This window comes from Bombus pascuorum, chromosome 9 (assembly GCF_905332965.1).
Source record: "Bombus pascuorum chromosome 9, iyBomPasc1.1, whole genome shotgun sequence".
Classification (NCBI taxonomy): Eukaryota; Metazoa; Arthropoda; class Insecta; order Hymenoptera; family Apidae; genus Bombus; species Bombus pascuorum.
The window spans coordinates 12471385-12490973 of NC_083496.1; the positions used below are offsets into that span (position 1 = coordinate 12471385).

A 19589-nucleotide genomic window follows, 5' to 3' on the forward strand; every position below is an offset into this window, starting at 1 on the left:
CGTAATTTAATATATCTGAAGCATAAAAATGAATTTTTTAATCTCTCTTATCTTCATCTTTGTATTCTCCAATTATTAATTACATATTGTCAAGTAGTTTGACTTACAATCAGAAACTTGCAAGACAGTTTATTGATAACTCAGATAGACAAATTACGGCCAATAGAATAAGCAAAGGACCAACGAAAAGAGCAAAAGTTCACAAAAATCTTACTTCTATGGATAAATATATAATATATCAATCAAGTATTCTGTCTTCACAAATACATATACTAAAACTAAGATTTAAAAGTAAGGCTTAAAACTAGGGTGTAAAACTAACAATAAGACTTAAAGCAAAGAATAAGTCGTTCGCCTCATCATCCTTGGCCGTCCTTAGCCATCCTTAGCCATCCAGTAATGAGGCTTGAAATTAACTTAATATAGATCTTAGAACTAAAACCTACTTAAATTAAAGTACACTAGATCGCAGCTCTATTGGCAGTCTTTCGTATCAAATAGCGAAATTTAAAAAATGAAATTATAAATACACTATTAAATCAATTGTTCTATTTAATAATACAATATTTAAAAGAATTGGATAAAGGAGCTTTTAGCTTTTTGCCTTAAGTTAGACAATGTATTTTTGTAGAATAAGCGAGCACAATGTACTTAGTCTAGATACATATGTTTATTTTAAAATTAATTAAAACTAAAACACACATCACACGATATTCTTGTGATATTCCACGGCATCCTATGACGGGAGTTTATAATTTTCTAATTGTAAGGTATATCTAACTAAAAGCCCGCATACCACGGCATCTCACGATGAATTATCAGTTCAATCTAGACCATCAAAAGACTCCGAAAAGAAGTTTGGTATTGTTTCTCAAAGATGAATTGATTGGCATAAAAATAATGTAAAAATTAATCTTTGGAAAACAGTATCAATTACCAGGTCTCATCACGAGGAGGTGACTAAGTATGGGATCTGCCAATAATCTGTACAACATTACATATAAATCTCAACATTCAAGCCGTTAACAAGAATATTGAGTTCTGACTCTATTCCATGAGTCTGCGTAAAGAGATAGATATTTCGTAGCCTAAAGTGTCCAACATTCATCTCTCACGCAGCACTTACATGAATCTTTATAAATTAGAAGGAAAGCACCCACCACATAACTTTATATGAAGTAGTTAAATGAAATCTTATGTATTGCACTTAAAATAAAACAAAATAAAATGAAGTAGAAATAAAATACCATTTCAAAGATTTTGAAAATTTAATTAATATTAGAATTAAAAATAAAATAAAGATAAAATAAATCATTAATTTAATTGTTACGAATAAATAGTATTGTTTTAGATTAATAGTAGAATTATTTTCAATTAACAGTATAATTGCTATAAATTAAGAGCATAATTATTTTTAATTGATAGTAAGGTATAAATATATAAAGATAAATGAAGATAGATATATGAAGATATCAAGGATATAACTCATAAATTTTTTAATAAAAATAATAGATTTCATGTTCAGATAAATAAATTCAATGCCAAGAGGTTTATTTAATTAAGCACTAACTAAAGTTTTGCTTGAATGAACGGAGTGCATTTAAACCTATGGTTCAAACGGATTTTCAATCGTCGCGTCGCGATATTTATAACGACATTATAAATTGTAGAGGCGTGAAAAATACTCTGATTCTTTTCGAGATTGGTATTTCAGAACATAAAACATAGAGCCCCATTTTTAATGTTACGTCTATTTTTTCCTTGGTCAGTGAAGTAATTTTCTATCAGCCGGTAATTTATCATATGATTCCCTATTTTATTTATATATTAACACCGACGAGGTACAGAATAGATGTAACATTCATCGCTTTTCCGTAATTTACATTTTGGCGATCACCTGACTCCGCCTACCATTTTCGTTTCGCATGCGACGTTATCGATTCAGTATAATAGTGATTTGAATTGAAACTAAATTTTTCTACGAAATTAGAAAAGATATAGAAGGTATTAGAAGGTATAGAACAGAATATCTTGCAAATGAGGTATAGAATGTATTTCTCCAACTGTATTATGATATGATTAATTGGTATGATGATCTCGCGCAGGACCTATTATATACTACATACTTAATGTTCTCCAATTGTAATGCATCCCAACTGCATAAACAACTGTTCATTTTTTAAACTATTAATTTAATATATGATCTTTTTCCGTTTCTATTCGTTGGAGTTTAAGTTTCTTAAGAGATGGTTTTTAATGCAAAAGATTACTTTTATTATCTGAATATTAAAAATCAATTTTTACTTTGTGAATAATCCTTGTGATAATTAAGCTACAAACATCGAAAATGATTTGACAAACATTTCTTCAACAATAAATACGTTCTTTCTATACTGATCAGTATAACGAAACAATAAATAATCTTCTTCGTTTGAGTAAACTAAAACTTTCAACAATGTATACATTCTTATTCAAATCAATTGAACAGGAATGTTTCACAAAACGAATATTTATATCACTAAAATACACATTTACGCAAATCAATCTATACAAGTTACTTCTATTAATATTTGACTCGAAGCACTATAGCAAAGAACAAAATTCTATCTCTCGTTTAATGAAAGGATTCATATCTAAAGGATCCGGAAGTTCCTCATGACAATACACATGCACGTGTGTTTGAAGGAGATGAAACGCACAAAAGATTCTACGGCGCAAACGTGGCGTTCCCTCTCTGTTTTACAGTGTGGTTGCCGCAACACGAGCACGAGGCAACGACTGCTGACCCGTCATATTGATCGACCTGGATCCGCACTTCGCTTCTATCCGATTGCGCGACTTGGGTGGCGCTTCGCAGACCGTGCCACGATGCTTCCCGACGCTCAAACGCGCTAGCGTAGTCGCAATCACTGTACCTGCTTACATCGCATCGTCCATCCCGTACGTGGTATCGCCCACCGCCATGCTGGTGATGCAGTGATCGTATAAATCACCGAGAAACACCGATTAATCGACGATAGTGACGGTGACCAAGCAACTCTTAGAAACTGGTGATCTTCGGTTCCTAATCTTCTATTCTTCGACGAGTTTCCGGTTTCGTCGTACGGTTGAGTATTCCAGATCTTCTTATGAGTTGTGTACGTATTGACAAGGGTATAAAACGTACAGTTTTAAGATTACTATCGAGAAATGTTCCTTCATGTTTGGCTTATTTGTGATTGCCTGTAAGGACAATTGATTCTCGCCGAAATACATAACAATTCTTTATGTGAATGATTGACATTTTTGTAGTATTCGTAACGTATTATGTTAAGTTTGTGTTGAACCAGGAATACTGAAATTATGCACACGTTATTTTGTTGCTCGAGAGCTAGTGTTCTATTTCCTTATGCGATTTTTAATTAACATCAATTTGCGCGGCTATAGGCTGTGCCTTTGCCCTCCACTCCGTTATCCCCCCCCCCTCGACATAACTGATTCGTTACTTTCTACTTGGATTCTTTGTTATTTAAAAGACGCTACAAAGATAATTGTTACATTTCATAACGTTGAATTTAACGAAAACACGTCGCACTAATCGCAACTTCGTTTTCTACGCACTTTCTTACTCATATTTCTTTTTTGTTAAAATAGAACGCGTTTTCTTTCGTCCGTCAGTCGCCCAACCCTTGACCGCGAGGGTAAACGTTTGATCATTGCACACGTTGTCTATTTAAATTGACATTAATGACAAAGATTCGCGATGTTGCACTTCACGTTTCATGTACTATTTAAATAACTGGATCAGTATGGCGGACTGTTATCATATATTTATGTAAGGAAAATGTCACTTCGTTTTATATTATGAATAACAATTCAACCTCAATGCGGCGGTACTTCTACGCAGCAGACGTTGAAGCCTCTAAAAGCGATAGAAACCTGTGAAAATCCAAGTTTACGGTTACGATATTAGAACTACCAGGAAATATTGCGATGTTTACTTTCTCACTTCTTGATCTAGACAACTTATCGCATTGTCTTGCTAATTGTTAGCTTTTTATTTCGAGAAACAATGAAAACCTTCTTTCGATTTTTGTAAATTGATCTCGATTTACATCGAAGAAAATACATCGTGACTAATTTGTACTAATTTCTAATTACTAATACCTTAAATATCGTGTTATAAATATATCCGCAATATTAATTATTCAGCAAAACATCAAAATCAGTTTTTAGTAATCGCTTTAAAAAATTGATAAATTTCGTGCAATGTAGAGCAATAAATGCTTAAAATTTAATCCTTGTCCATACAATTGGGTCTAACAGAAAGTTTATTGCTTCATTGTTTATTCATTCGATTGACTGTTTACTTGATTTTTTAATACTAACATGCCAAGGTTGTTAACATTGCACGTAATGAATTTATAAAAAGATTCGAAGATTCGATTCGTTTCATCATTGTTTTCCTTTACGCAAAATATCTGCTGCGCACTATACTATATGCATTGCATATTTTTTCATGAACATTTTCCATTATGCATTCCATACATCAAACGGCCATTTCATTTGTTTTCATGTAAACATTATATGTGTGTGATATCAAGCCGTTTAATCGATCGCCGTATACATACATCGTTTGCTGATCAATTGGTTTGTCGCACACAGAGATTCGAAGCATTATATGAAATTCTATACCACTAGTGCGTTTAAGTTATGCAAATTTATATAGACACAAAGCTTATTGAGCTACGAACACAAGCTACTTATCTTATTTCGCGTTTTAAATTACGTAAAAGCACGAGTATTTTTTCAAATAATCAATAACAATTCTTTTACTCAGATCTTTTCTATCAGACTATGAAATAAAATAGTAGTAGTAATAAATAATAAATGGAATAAAAAAGGTATATAGCTTAATAATATTTTTCTTTATTTAATTTCTTCAGAAACGAATCTCTTCAGGCATTTATTAAAGAATAAGATGATGAACTTTTATTTTTCTGAAAAAAATGATGTTGTACATCACTCCTTCTTAAATTAAGAAAATTGAAAATGACAAGAACCTTAACGGATCGTTTTTTAAGAACCTTGCTCTTTTTACTAATAAAAACAAAATAGTATGCAGGAATACAAAATAGTATGCAATAGTATACATGAGTCATGTAACATGCTCACATCAGATAACTCGTAAGTTATTTATTGTATGAAAAAATGTTTTAAATAAAGCTTGCTTTGTTTCGAGTGGGACACTAGATTTATTTAGGTGGAGGCATTTTCGAAATCTCAGGGTGACCTTTATCTTTTTTCTTTTTTAGGGAACTATACATTTTTCTTATACACTGCTCGATGTATGTTTTAGTTTTCTACAAAAAATTATTAGGATATTTGGGTCGAAAAATGATTAGTTTAGAAGATATTTTACCTTTAATTTGTCAAATTTCATTTATGAAAGACAAATACATAAACGTATAAATACTGTTTCGTTGTTCTTTCCTTGTTTCTCATACATTAAATTTAATAAATTAAAGTGAAATTATCTTCTAAACTAATTATTTCTCGATTCAAGTATCCTAACACTTCTTTGTAGATAATTAACGCAGCGAACGGTATATACAGAAATGTGTAGCTTCCTGTAAGAAAACAAGGAGATTTCGGAAACAGCTGTACCTAAACAAATCTAATGGTCATCACATTTTGGAACAGAACAAAAACACTTTTTTATACAGTAAACAACTTACGATTCGTTTGAAGTGATTATGTTACGTGATCCATGTTTGCATTGTTTGTATAATTATGTGTAACTTTGTATGCAATGGCGCGATAAGATACGTGTATTTTTATCACACAACAATTTTCGTCGTACTTGTTAAAATCAATTTTCAATTAAAGAAAACTATTTTCATTTTCTTTACATTTTCCAGTACTTTTTAAGAAATGAATTAAAATAAGCTGTGCAAATAAGCAACCGCTTGAATTGTAAAATCTTAGTGTCTAATAAACGCGGTTTTCAATCATCTTATATATGTTTTATACTGCATTAATTTCGTCACACCATTGTAGTAACGATGGTAATAATAAAAAATTTATAACTATTGACATTTATTCAAATTATGTATTTCTTCTAATCTTGGTGCGCCGGTTACCGGTGGCCTCTACGGCGATACTAATAGGTTGAGTGCCGGTCACCGATGACCCCCGTGGCACTTAACGTGTTAAATTTTATGCTCATGCAACAGTTTGAATATCTCCTTTAATCAAGACAGATTGCAGTTTTCCTTTTTATCTCGACGATTCACGCGTCGCGATATGCGCGCTTATAAGTCTCTGATTTCCATCGTTCCTCTATAAACATTGACGATTGTTCATTCTCAGACGATCCATTGGAAACGTCGAATCTTTTCGCTTGAAATTATTTCAGGATCGTTGGCCTATGATGATCAAGTGCAGTGATGTAAGAAGAAGGTTGTAGTATTGTTCGATGTACGGACAAGAAGTATGGCAGGAAGATGAAACAACACCGTGGCAGAAGATACAATCTATGTTGTGACAATTGTTTATCCTTGAGGCAGCGCGTCAAATTCATACATACGAAACTATAAAACGTCACGCATTCCTTTAGCGTGTGACAGTTTATAGTGGTCCTCCGAAAATTAATTTTTTGTACGTCACAAACGGCCAAAAATTTTCGTCAATATATCACAGAGGTAAATCATATTGCTGGCTTATAAAATTTATGTTGTATACCTTGTGGAATTTTCATAGTTTAACTTTTTTTTTAAATAGGTTTATATTTCTAGTGTCTGTTATAATTGACGTAATTTCTTTTTATAATATAATTCTGTCTTCCTTAGTTAAAAATTTCTATATTTACGATTTCAAAATCCATGAAAATTGAAGTTTAACCGCTTTCTTTGTACCATCTCCCACATTCTTTTTCGTTACATTCAAACATTTAATTATTATTCCGCAACAGTTTCTATAGCATATAATAAATGTCTCAATTTATCTTGAAAAATGAAAAAAATATAAAATATAGAATATTTATAATAAAATATAGGATATTTTATCTAAGAAGGACAGAATTGTAGTATTTTAATTTTCATGTTTGCGTCGTAGAATATATAGAATTATTAGAAGCTTGCATAGAAAGTTGGGGAGGCGCGAAATTTTGATGATAAATTGCTTACAGGATAATCAAGCTCGTTAAGCTTGTTATTTATTCATTCTAATATGGCTGGACTTGTTACAGCAAAACTCCGAAAAGCACTTGATTCCGTCACGTAATTTATCTTATTCTGCATATTTTAGAGCAGGTACGAAGATTTGTCTTGCTTTCTAGGAATTTCTTTCTTGCTCTCTAATATAATAATATTTTCCTTATTGAACTGTGTTACAGACTGGGTGCACAATTTAATTAAAAGCAAGTCTCAAACAACATAGTCAATGCAAGAATAATAAAATCATGTTATGTAATAGTAATATGTAATGTGATATGATATTATTTGACAGTAATTTATAATAATTTTTGTTTGATCAACCCGTGATTTTTAAAAATCCTGCATCGCCTGTTTTAGTTTCGTGCGATATTAACACTAAACCTACTGACACTTCGTGTATACCTATTTCTACCGTGTGTGGTCAAGATGACCGGTGATTAAAGAAGTAATAATTTTTATGATTTAACTTAAATAATGGTTAATTTATAACTAAATGTATATAAAATGATGAACCTTCATAAAATTACGTCCATATTTAATTTTGTTTAATTTCAATTATAGACTTAAATAAAATTACACTTTTATTTATATAGAGATATATTTTATTCAACTTCGCTGTACTTTTTACAAATTATCTTATTATCAAATGTACATTTGCCGCATACATATTTCCCGCATCTTAAACAAATCTTCGTAATTTTGTAACCTTTACAATTTTTTACTTGACAAGTTTTTTGTAGTAATGAATCTGAACTTCTTGATAGTTTTATTGCATGGTTTCTTTTCCTGCGATTTTTTATATAAAAGTAATGTATGCACCAGGTTTATAACAATTTTGTGAATTCTCTGTAAATTGGTCCCATACTGTAGGTACCATTGCAAATTTATTGGTTCGTAAACGTTGGTTTCTTTCGCTCTTCTTATCAAATCAAGTAAACTTCATAATTTCAGCAAAGTTATTCCTGCTCATTGTTTTTGGAAAAAATGCAGGTCTCCAAATTTTATTCCACAAATATGAAACATCTAAATTCTTTGCCTGATATGCACCTCGGGCATAACAGAGCAATAAATGCATCTAGTTTTGTTGCATCTAACTCCCTCTTAGTCTCCAATACTCTAAATGCTTCTTCTTCCATACATTTTATTATATGATTCCATATACGGTGATCAATGATAAGATAAAATGTCATCTCTACTTGTCCTTTTATTATATGCCGTTTAGCACATCCCTAAAAATATTATAAATTGATGTCCTGTCAAGTTTGGGACTTGCATCTATTTCTTTCCAAATTGTCCCATCGGGCCCAGTTTTGATACGTTGGTTCTCTTCATCAGTCTCACTCTTTGCTGTCAACGATAATTTCTTTCCTTTTTGTCCTGGACGTGAACGCTTATTTATAAATAATATTCAACTCTGATTCGGTTGTACATAGCTTTTCATGTATTTCCATGTCGTTTTTAGTTGCTGAAGTTTCTTGTTCATCGCATACTGAACAGTCTTCTTCTATGTCCGTTATTTTTATTTTATAATTTTTTTTTTAAAGTCGTGACATTTTTAGGATAAATATTTATCATAGAATAACACCATGTACGGAAAATTATTGTCAAATTTGATATGCTTTACTTTTGCTTTTATAACAATTTTACACAAAACGCTCTGAGATGCTTTCTGTCTGAGTTTTAGAGATAACAAGGTTAAATGTCGGCTGACTGACTAACAAACTGAGATGTATTCTGGTCGAAAGGTCGAAAGATGTGATCTGGACGATAGCAAGTAAGAATATGGTCTGTAACAACGATATTTATAAGAAAATATTGATGAGTATTGGCCATTTTCCACCAACGGTTACTCGAGTGTGGAGTTAGGAAAAAGCCGCTTTTCCCGTGTTTCATCGCAATGAGTGAGAACCCTAACAAACTTCTCGACTTTCAAAATGTTTGTAACAATGGACTGTAAAAAATGCTAAATTTTATGGCGGTTAGGATTATTATAGGCCTGAATTGATATGTCTTGAGAGCTGGTGGTCATCTTGATCGAGGGATGGATTATGATTTATGATAAAATAACGAGTGTAACAGTTGTTATTATTTGTTATTACTGATTTTGTTTGTCATCTGACCTTGAGATAGCTTTTTCTTTGTTCTGATTGCATTTATTTTAAGAGTAACTAAAATATTTTATCGGCCGGTCAAATTGACCGCCCGCGGTAGACAAGGCAGAATGCACTTTCTTCTTAAAAAAGAGAAAAGCAAACTAAAAGTAAATGCCAAAAAATATATTATATGCATGTTTTAGGAAAGGTCAGAAATTATGAAGCAATATAATAACGTTTAAATATGGTTACATTTGTGTAAAAGTTTGAAAGCGGTCAATTTGACCGGCACTAGTAGGTTTAGTGTTAAAAGTATTGTGCATGAGTACTCGACTATGTTACGATGAAAGCTATTTATAATTATAGATTAGATAAGGAAAATTTATTTATTTATTTATTTATTTTTCTTTGATAGGTTAGCGGACTCAATTATTCTACTATCTGCTATTATTCGCATGACATTACGTGAAGGTAAACACATATACAAATTCTCGATACGCATAACGTACTTCCATGCATACGAAAAATATCTGATAAAATATTAAGTAGCCAAGGTTACGAATTCGTAAAACGAGAATATGCGGTGTTTTCTTGGCTCAGTTACATACCGCAGTGTAGTCTGCTGCAAGATTGCAGGAAAAGCAGAATATATTGACCCAAATACTACTTACTTCTAATTACTAGCATATGTCAGAAGATATTTAGATCCATAGCTATTTGAAATATATATGTGTATATATATGTATATATGTTTATTCTCAGGTTTACTATAAAACAACGGAATTAGTAGATCAGTAATTGAGCTTATAATCCTTATTACCTTAGTATAATGAAATTGGATTAGTCACTATTTGCATATTAAAATTTTTATTCGGGATACATTTTCGTATGCACCAACTTAATAGCTTGGCTTCTCTTTTTAGAACATCGTTTTCTATATCTTCTTGACAAGGTTCACGTTTCATATTTTGAGGCCAAGCGATGTAATTATTAACGTAAAGTTTCCGTGATTTCACAACGCTGTGGAATCCATAGATCCATTCGAGATATCGATTTTCTAAATGCGGCGATTCTATTTCAGCTGTATTATGCTTTGTCCCTCGATTATTAACGGCCACTAGTTAATGATAAATAAGAGTCATACCTGTCGAGATTTTGAAATTTGTCCCTTCTGTTCCAGTAAATTGTCTGACGGACGAATGCAACTCCATGAATCGCGTCTGACCTGCATTCCTACTGTAGGAGTAAGCTCGTGACACGGCATGAAGCTGGATCGGAAGTAAGAAGGAACCATCGCCAAAAAACATGTTGCCGAATCACTTGATAGTGGGTGAGTTTTGCGAAAAAAATGTCTTTTTCTTTTTATTGTATAACTTTTACCAGACGAAAGAAAGTTGAGACTATTCATGTTTTTAAGCCACGTTCTTTATTTATGGCGTTTTTGTAAAAAAATCCCAGGCACGTTGTATAAACATACATACAAATACAGAAACACGAAAACTTACGCGCGGACTTAAGCGAACATTTATTACGACTTATTACATCTTTTTCATATAACTGTGTTGTTAAAGTTATTTCAAATCTACATTTACTGTAATAGCTGAATTTCCTGTTATAGTTATATCTCCTACAAATTGATTGTCTTTTTTGATTTTCTAAGGAGAATACTTTCTGTTCCACCTGTTTGTTGTACATTAACATTTGAAACGAACATGGCATTCTAAATAACAGTATTTTGTAATTGCATAGTTGTTATATCGTAATGGAGGTTGTATATTAATTGCACTGATTGTGATGCTAGTAAGTGTATCCTCGTTTAATTTATACAGTCTACAGCAATAATAGTAGGTAGGCTATACTTCGTCTATAAATATAGCAATTGTAAAAATAACATCTATTGTTAGTAAATTAACATTAATGTATATATAAACAATATTTTTCCTGATATTGGCTTCTTAAAAAATTTCATATTTTGTTTAATCATATCGAGGGCGTGGATAAATTAAGGATAAATTAAATCGTGAAGAAACAAATATTTAAAAAAATGCATATGCAAAACTATTTTGGCGCTAATACAATTCACTATACTCCATCGTGGACAGTATTTATAATCTGATGAGTTCTTAGAACTCGGATCGAAGAAAGAAATAAAGGACAAACAAGAGAAAATTCGCAACCTATTCTTATACTGTTATTCATCGCTTTACACCGTTCGAGTCTGCTAGAGCCTTTACTCCCTCGAAACAGTAACTGTGCCTGAATAGTTAAATACGAATGGAACGTGCTTTATTGATTGTTTTGGAGACAATCAAGCGCACTGCTCGGGGTGAGTGTGCAGACGACGAAAAGCAAAGGGGAAAGTAGCGACAGAAGCTTGTGATTAGTGTAGATAAAGGTGAACATACACGAGTCGTAATCGTCGATAAAAGTATCTTCCTCCTCAATTTCTTCCACTTCGATGAAGCACGCGTCTATTTTCGTTACTATGATAAGACGTTCTCCGTTTCATTTAATTCGAGAACGTCTCGTGGACGAAAATCGTCCAATATATATATATATATATATATATATATATATATATATATATATACATACATCTGTACATAAGAATTTATATTTTATCTCACTATAAGCAAATATATTCACTTCGTAAAAGTGAAGTATATGTTCATAAAATAAAAGTTCAAACGAAGCATACTTCGTAGGCAAACTGGGTCATTCATGTTCAAGTGTAATTTCTTTTATGTTCTAAGGTTTCGAAAATATCTAAAAATAAAATATGTACTTGTTATTTGCTAATTGGGTTAAATAAAACTTTGAAGCTTTTTTCAATAAAAATGCAAATTCGAATGAGAAGGATTTAAGTTTCCGGTTTGTTTATGGAATGTTAATAACAATATTTTAATTCCTACATAAATTGAATATTATGAAATTTGAAAAATCCTGTATAAACGTTTTATACATTTTATTAGGCATTACTAAATATGAAACTATTGTTTGAATAAGACATTGAAGAGTACTTTTATCGTCAACAATATATAGTGATTATGTAACTTCATTTCATGTTATTGTTTTCGTAGATATATGTATTGTACATAGGTTTATGTAAAAACGATATTCTAGAATTAATTAAACTAGTATTCCCGCGTACGATCGCTGCCCTTGTGCACGAGGTACGTACCTGTTAGTTTCTAAAGTTGGTAAAAAGTGATAGAAGTTTCGATGAATGGTCATTGTCGTTAATTAATCACATACTTCCCATATATGCTACAACAAAGTCACCCTGCATAGTGAAAGGTATGGAACTGGAAAAATACATTTCGTCATTTATATATTTTAACTTTTTTATACAGAAACAATTTTCGAGTGACTTTTTAAAATTTGAACTCAAAAGCATAGAATGCAATACGTGAGAGAAACGTGTTCCTATCGTTGTTATTTTATAACACGAAACGCCAAGAAAGTATTATAAGTATGTCGTAAACTACTAACCTATTCTATTTCTATGAGTATGGGTCGAGTTTAAAGTTCACGCGTTTCCAAACTAATGACCATATATTTTACATCGAAACCTATCTTGTAGTTATAATATTTGACAGGGAACAACATTAATCCAAAGAGCAGCATTGAAAAATACGTATCATGAATAGTACTTTAGATCAACTATTAAAATTCTTATAATACCTCAATTGAAATTTCGTCCATCGAGATATCTAGATATTTTAATCATGTTCAAAATTACATAACTAGGATAAAAATTTCATTAAGCAATTATCATCGAGCAGACGAACGATAGAAAGCAAATAGAAAGGAATAACAACCAAAAAATATGAAATATCGCAAATGATATTATCAATTGTAAGAAAATTTAACTATTCGATATCGTTAATCGCACAAATAATAAAATATTTAGATATCAAGATATTCTAATGTGTTCGTAGTCACGAGTGAAATTAGAAGGTAGTAGTGTAGTAGTCAGAACAATATAGTGGATAGATCTAGCAGTGTGCACTCTTTTGTTTCTGTTGTTCATGATTATCAATTCGTAGATAGCCACAGTTAGGATTATCTTTTTCATCTTCTAAAGCAATGGCCAATGTTTCGTTTCAGCGGCAATTGTACTCGCGGTTGCCACCGTCTGTCGCGCGGAGTGCCAGAGTGAGTGATCAAACCAGCTTCACTTCAGTGTCCTTCTTGCCATCGTTATATCTCGACGTTATTCCGCAGGGCTTTTTGTCTGAAGATTTATTCTCCCCACTATTTTTATTTCTTTCTTTTCTTTTTTCTCAGCAATTTAGTTGCACAAGATTGATATATAAATTAATTGTACGCTGTCCCTGCTCATCATTTGATTTCTGTTTAGTACATTAAGTTTGCGATTTTAACGTAATTTTTTCTTTGCGGCAATATTTCCTCTACAGTCAAATTTCAAGGAATGATACTTATGCCGCTTAATATTTTACTATATTTGTCTACATTCATTTCGAAGTTTGAAGATCGATGAATGGCGCGCTTTATTATAGTTATATTTTACAGCTCGTTCTATTTATTGCTACGAATGCGATTCATGGACGGATCTCAGATGCAAGGATCCTTTTAATTACACCGCACTTCCAAAGGATCAACCACCTCTCATGACATGCCATGGCTGTTGCGTGAAAATGGTTCGCAACGCCAAGTCACGTAAGTACTTCCCTCTTTCTACTCGTGCGATAATTTTCTTTATGTTTTTTATATTTTTCTCTATTTCATTTCTTTAAACGTCTTTTTCATATACTTTTTGTGAAAACAATTAAACCTTGTTCTCAATAAGAAAAGTAAAACAAATAGGAAGAAAAATGTCAAGATATTTACAAAATAATTATCCAAGGTTCCTTGTAAATACAGATGATCATTTTCCATGGAGCTTTAATAAGCAATATTGACGTTATTACGCCTACGAGTCCGATATTATTAACCAAAAGCGTTGGTTTAGAACAAGGAAGAGTTTCAGATAATCTATTTCGTAATTATACAACTCTAAGAAAATCTAAGCTCCTGCTACACACGTTTCTATAATTCTCTTCTTTAAGCTTTCTTATTTTACGATATTAATTCCAATTATTTTAAAATCTTTTTAGGATAATTTATATATAATTTATAGATTTATATAATTACTTTTATATCAAAATAATATTTATTTCACAATTTAAAATTTGTAAATCACGTTATATTTTGTTCGTATATACAATTTCTAAATATATAATAATTATTCGCATTTTTTTCGTCTGTTCGTAGCATATGAGAGCGTGAGGCGGACCTGCACTTCGCAACTACAAATAAATTTATTCATGGTGGACCACGTGTGCATGATGGAAAGTACCGGCACTGGTCACATGTGCTTCTGTGAGGAGGATATGTGCAATCGTGTGTCCCCGACCTCGTGTTCGAATCCTACACTCCTGCTGTTCCTCTTAACGCTCCCTTTACTACGCTCGATCTACTTAGGGATCCTAGCTCGCTTGGTAGAACGTTGCAATGGTCACGACGTATAACACTGATTTATTCGATTCACCTGCCAGTGATTCCGGTCATATCCTTCGTAGAATTTTAGTTTTAGTCAGCGACTTGAACTCTCGTCGAGACGAGCGGTTCTCAACAGGCACGTACGCGGTTGAATAACACGGAACACGTTGTGTTTCTTTTCACGTTCGTACCAAACCAGAAAGGTAAGATACGAGCTGCGTGTTCCTTGAAAGAGAAGGGAATCGGTACATCGTCGATTAATCGTACATCGTGTCAGACCGTTTTAACCGTACATTTCAATTTTTGTGAATCAATTCATGAATCGAGAATCGACGATCCATATTCTCTTCTCTTCAAAGAATTTTGCACTCTTGCTCGTCCTGATCCTTTCTTCGGCATAAATCGTAACGAGATATCTCGACCGTGTTCTCTGTAGATAAATCATCTGATTCTCTGTCACTTTCGATTTTGCCACGCGCTCTTCTTCTTGATTCACAACCCCTCAAAAATGTTTCCTGTACCACTGCGATGGTATCTTTAACGACAATTTTAATTCGCTTCGAAGTGAAATTTATCTTATTGGAAGATAGATAGATTTAAAAAAAATGAATCTTTTGCAATTGATATAAACGGACAATTTATTATAGATTTTGTAGTTTCTTCGTATTATAAGTTTTAAACAAATTAAACGCAGAATGATAAATCAAATTCGAACTATCAGAAATTTGAGCCTGAAGCGAGTAAAAATTTAGACGCGTTCTTTAATTCAGTGTATGTTCCGGTGATGTTTCTATTTGATCAATGAGATGGGAATCCCTTTCTGACGAAGTTTTCTTGCATGCAATCCAGAATCAATCGAGACCATCCCATTTTTGCAACTGTCAATCAGTTCTTTCGTTTTTTCTTCCAGTATTGATGTATCTTATAATTAGAACTTTTTGCTACTTTTTTTCATGACCATTGATCGTTACAAAGTCTTAAGCATCAAGTTTTCTAGCTCTCAAAGCATCTTGATGGCCGAATCAAGCTGCTCCCGATACGTAAGATAAGGAATAGTATTCGTCATTATGTCGTGGTATTTTGAAATGTTTTTCATTTTTAAAGTTTTCATTGGCTTGCTGTTTATCTATGTTCCATACCAAGTTCGTCGTATATCTAAGCGAACGTAGATCACGAAACTTCAAAACTTTGAAACGTAGGTATACTGTTTGCAATGTTGTTCGATCATTGCAAGATCTTGAAGTTGTCTTGAAGTCTAATTGTATTACCTCAAACACACATTTGCCGCTTTCCCAAAGAAAATCTCCAAGTAACGGAGGATAATCGAGACACAGAGAGAAAGAGAAACACGATATACATTCATTATTTTAGCGCATAGAGGTTGACTGATGGACAATTTTAATTAATATTAATTCGTTACATGTTTTAACAACATTTCAACATTGAAAAGTAACTTTGTAAATGATCATTGATTACGAGAACATTGCCAAGATCATAATATATTGAAGATCCTTGGCACTTTCAAAGATTTTGATTCCAGATAGTCAAATTTGAGATGTGTAACTAGTTTCTCTTTGAACACTTTCGATCGTGATTCATCGATATCTATGCACATACCTTAGACTCTTATCCAGTTGAACAAATCGTTTCTGTATATCACGTACAAACGAACCATCAGCACCTTCAACCACTCTCTGTTTCTTGTTATACATTGTCGTAACGATTATCGTACTTTTCCTCTGCTGTTCTATGTCTCTAACGACCTTTATACGTTTGCCTATTTGCCATTCTTTACGAGACACCGGTGTTTCGCGCATCATGCACCATAGGACAGTGGAACGAGAATGGCCCATGGTACACGGAGCTTAAAGTAGAGCAACGTTCAGGCCGCATGGTCCCAGCATGTCCATCCGTCAGCAACGTCATGAGAAAGCAACGACTACAGCCAGCAAGCATCGACAACAGAATTTTCCAGTTCTACGTTTTTCGACTTGTTTGAATCGCGGGCGTGTGCTTTTTCAATTTCCAAACAAATTATTCTCTTTTACTTTTTCAATTATACGTAACATAATAGAATGTTATCAAAGGCGTTAACGTCATTTGATTAAATTTCATTACAGAATGGATGGGGTCGGGATCAATTCATTAAAAATTTGATTGGGACTCGATTGAAATTTGCTATAGGATTGACAATGAATCATGCATAAGATTGATCGTTAAAAGGCACGCGCGCGCGGAATGTACCACAGTAGTACCAGTGAGTTCGACAATCACGTATTTAGCAGAAGTGTGTTCCACACGTAGAAAAGTGCGAATTCGAGTGCATGGTTTGTAGCACTTTTATTAACAGTGAAAAGGCAGAGGAAACTTTACGGACGGCTTCTGGATGAAAGCTTTGCAGCCCGATTAAAGTTGCGTATTACTATCCACGTTACGATTTCATCCCCTTTCCTCTGTCCCGCGACTATCGTATCGCCGTGCAGTAACACCTTGCATGACACTTGCATGAATTTGTCGTTAGTATTTTTTGTGAGAGACTAAAAATCCCGTAGTCGATGCTTCAATAGGTAATAGACTATAAAATAAATGAAACAAATATATATATGTATATATGTATACATAGAACAAATTTTGTTCGAACTTTTTCAAAATTTTCAACAACTATTATTTCAATTTATTTTACATATTTATTATATATTATTTCAACTATTGCAATATTAAATAGCGTCTTTTTACAATATCTGGAAAATAATAGAAGAAACAATTCAAGTACGGAAATTTCAAGTTAAAATTCTTATTCTAATCAATACGAAAGTCTGTTTCCAAAATGAGGCTCGGCTCAGTAACAGTAACCCGAACACAGAACCTTCCATTCCGACGAATGCAACGCGAGGCTGACCGAATTAATTAAAAAGCACAACGTGGGCCTTCAGCTTCGATCGTGCCACGCCAGTTACGCGCATCAGCGACGTCTCGAGCGCTTTCAAGCTTCCGGAATTAATGTTCGATCGCGATCGATCGATTAGGCGACACGCAACGAGGAACTCGATCGACGAAAGCGACGTTGAACTCGCTCGAGAATACTCGTGAATCGAGTAGCTTTACGATCACGCAGTTTGTAAATCTTTTTCAGGATATGGCTGGCACGGCCAAGTTGAACGCGCATGTCCTCACAGAGAGGCTTCCGGTGTGGAGCCTCTTGCCAAACAAGCTTCGGTGCTTGCGAGTGAAAGCGAGCTAACCGGTGTTTCTCTGGCAAGCCATGCGGCTCGTGTCGCGTCATTTGTTCATTGTCGCACGCGCGGCTGCGAGGCTATTTTTTCGAATCTTCTTTTCGTTCTTGCGTATTTTTTCTGTCTGCCCCTTTTCTTTACAGTTTGTCATTGCGCGACCGATCTGATCAGCGTTTGCTGATTGCACCGCAACTCGTCGAAGGTCGAAGAGTAATTCGATAGATCTTATCAAGATTATTGTCAAGAACTAAAATGTTCCTCTATATTTTTGGTAAGAAACGTTTGAAATATCGAATTTTTATGTATGTAGTTTTCTTTCATAGATCGATTTCATCGAAGACATATGTAGAGAATGCGAGAGTATGTTTGATAAATGCAGCAGACAGGAGATGGGAGCTGCAATGACAACACTGACATCAGCATGTAACACGAAGCGAATCTACATTTTTAAGTTTGGCCTCGCAGCTGGAAGGAATCCACATAACGTTAGCGATACAAATAATCATGCGAAATAATGCCGGATGCGCTCAGGCGAAACTTAAATAGCACGATCGAACACGAAGTGGATCCGACGTGTTATATTTCCATCAAATCAACGAAATCTTTAACCAACTTACTTTGTCAAGTATTAAACGATGATATTAGATAAACTTCTAACGCAAATTTTAATGATGTTTCAGAACTTCGGACGTCAGAGATTCTTGTTCGTTTTGATCGAGGCTGTTTCAGTTTCGAAATAGAAAAACGAAAAAAAAGAAAAAAAACATTAAAAAGAAAAGAAAGACACAGGATCGATACTTTCTTTACTCGCCTATTTACACGAAAGCTCATGTCTAAGTGCTTGCATAAGAATCGAAGAAATTATTATTGATGTACACTTTTGTCTCTTTTAAAGATCGATGTTTACGATTGCGCCGAGATGTCAACCTGTGTATCAATATCCTCTAACACTTTTGTCTCGATGTTGATGAACATTGGGCATAAACTGAATGATGTATGATGATTATATATTTTACGATGCAAGTATCGAGAATCCTCCTCTGTTTCTACATGTATCGATGTGTATCGATTTGAATGATCGTTGCCCCGAGATGTTCATTTATTCTGACCTCTTGATTCTTCGTTGGTGTCAGTTACGTTGATTTTAAAACGATTGATAGAGTATATACGATGGCATGAAGCGATGTTTCGATAGCAAAGTAGCGTTCTCAATTATACTTTAGCACGTGATTTCGTTGTTCCCCATTTAGCTCCACGAGGACATTATTTTCTTTCAACTTCGTCGATCATTACCTTAGCGTCATATATTTCATATGATTTCACGGTATTGTTAATTCGAACGACGTGTTCAAAGTGAAGAGATAAATATCTAGCTCGTAAGAAAATAAAATAGAGTATCAGGTGCTTTGTAGCTTCGTTTAATTATCGTATGTTGATCGTATGTTGCATTATGAAACTATAATTGATATTAATCAGTTAATATTATTAACAGACGTTAACGAACAATGTTTTACGTAGATATATAATTAATGATTAACCATTGCCTTGTATGCTTTCTTATC

General features: G+C 33.4%; 1 protein-coding gene across 8 annotated transcripts; it reads left to right on the plus strand.

Annotated features, from left to right (window-relative positions):
- Window positions 1-2807: 2807 nt before the first annotated feature.
- LOC132911001 (protein quiver) lies at window positions 2808-18809 on the plus strand. 8 transcript variants are annotated; one of them, XM_060967271.1, is made up of 9 exons: window positions 2813-3137; window positions 6449-6683; window positions 7169-7292; window positions 7376-7487; window positions 9705-9760; window positions 10470-10619; window positions 13400-13447; window positions 13826-13972; window positions 14567-18809. In XM_060967271.1, exons 6-9 carry the CDS (start codon window positions 10595-10597, stop codon window positions 14821-14823), a joined length of 477 nt encoding a protein of 158 aa, XP_060823254.1. In that variant the 5' UTR covers window positions 2813-3137; window positions 6449-6683; window positions 7169-7292; window positions 7376-7487; window positions 9705-9760; window positions 10470-10594; the 3' UTR covers window positions 14824-18809. The 8 variants fall into 8 exon arrangements, with proteins under 8 accessions (XP_060823261.1, XP_060823260.1, XP_060823254.1 ...); XM_060967270.1 differs by having other exon boundaries at window positions 7376-7461; XM_060967272.1 differs by having other exon boundaries at window positions 7376-7454.
- The last annotated feature ends 780 nt before the right edge of the window (window positions 18810-19589 follow it).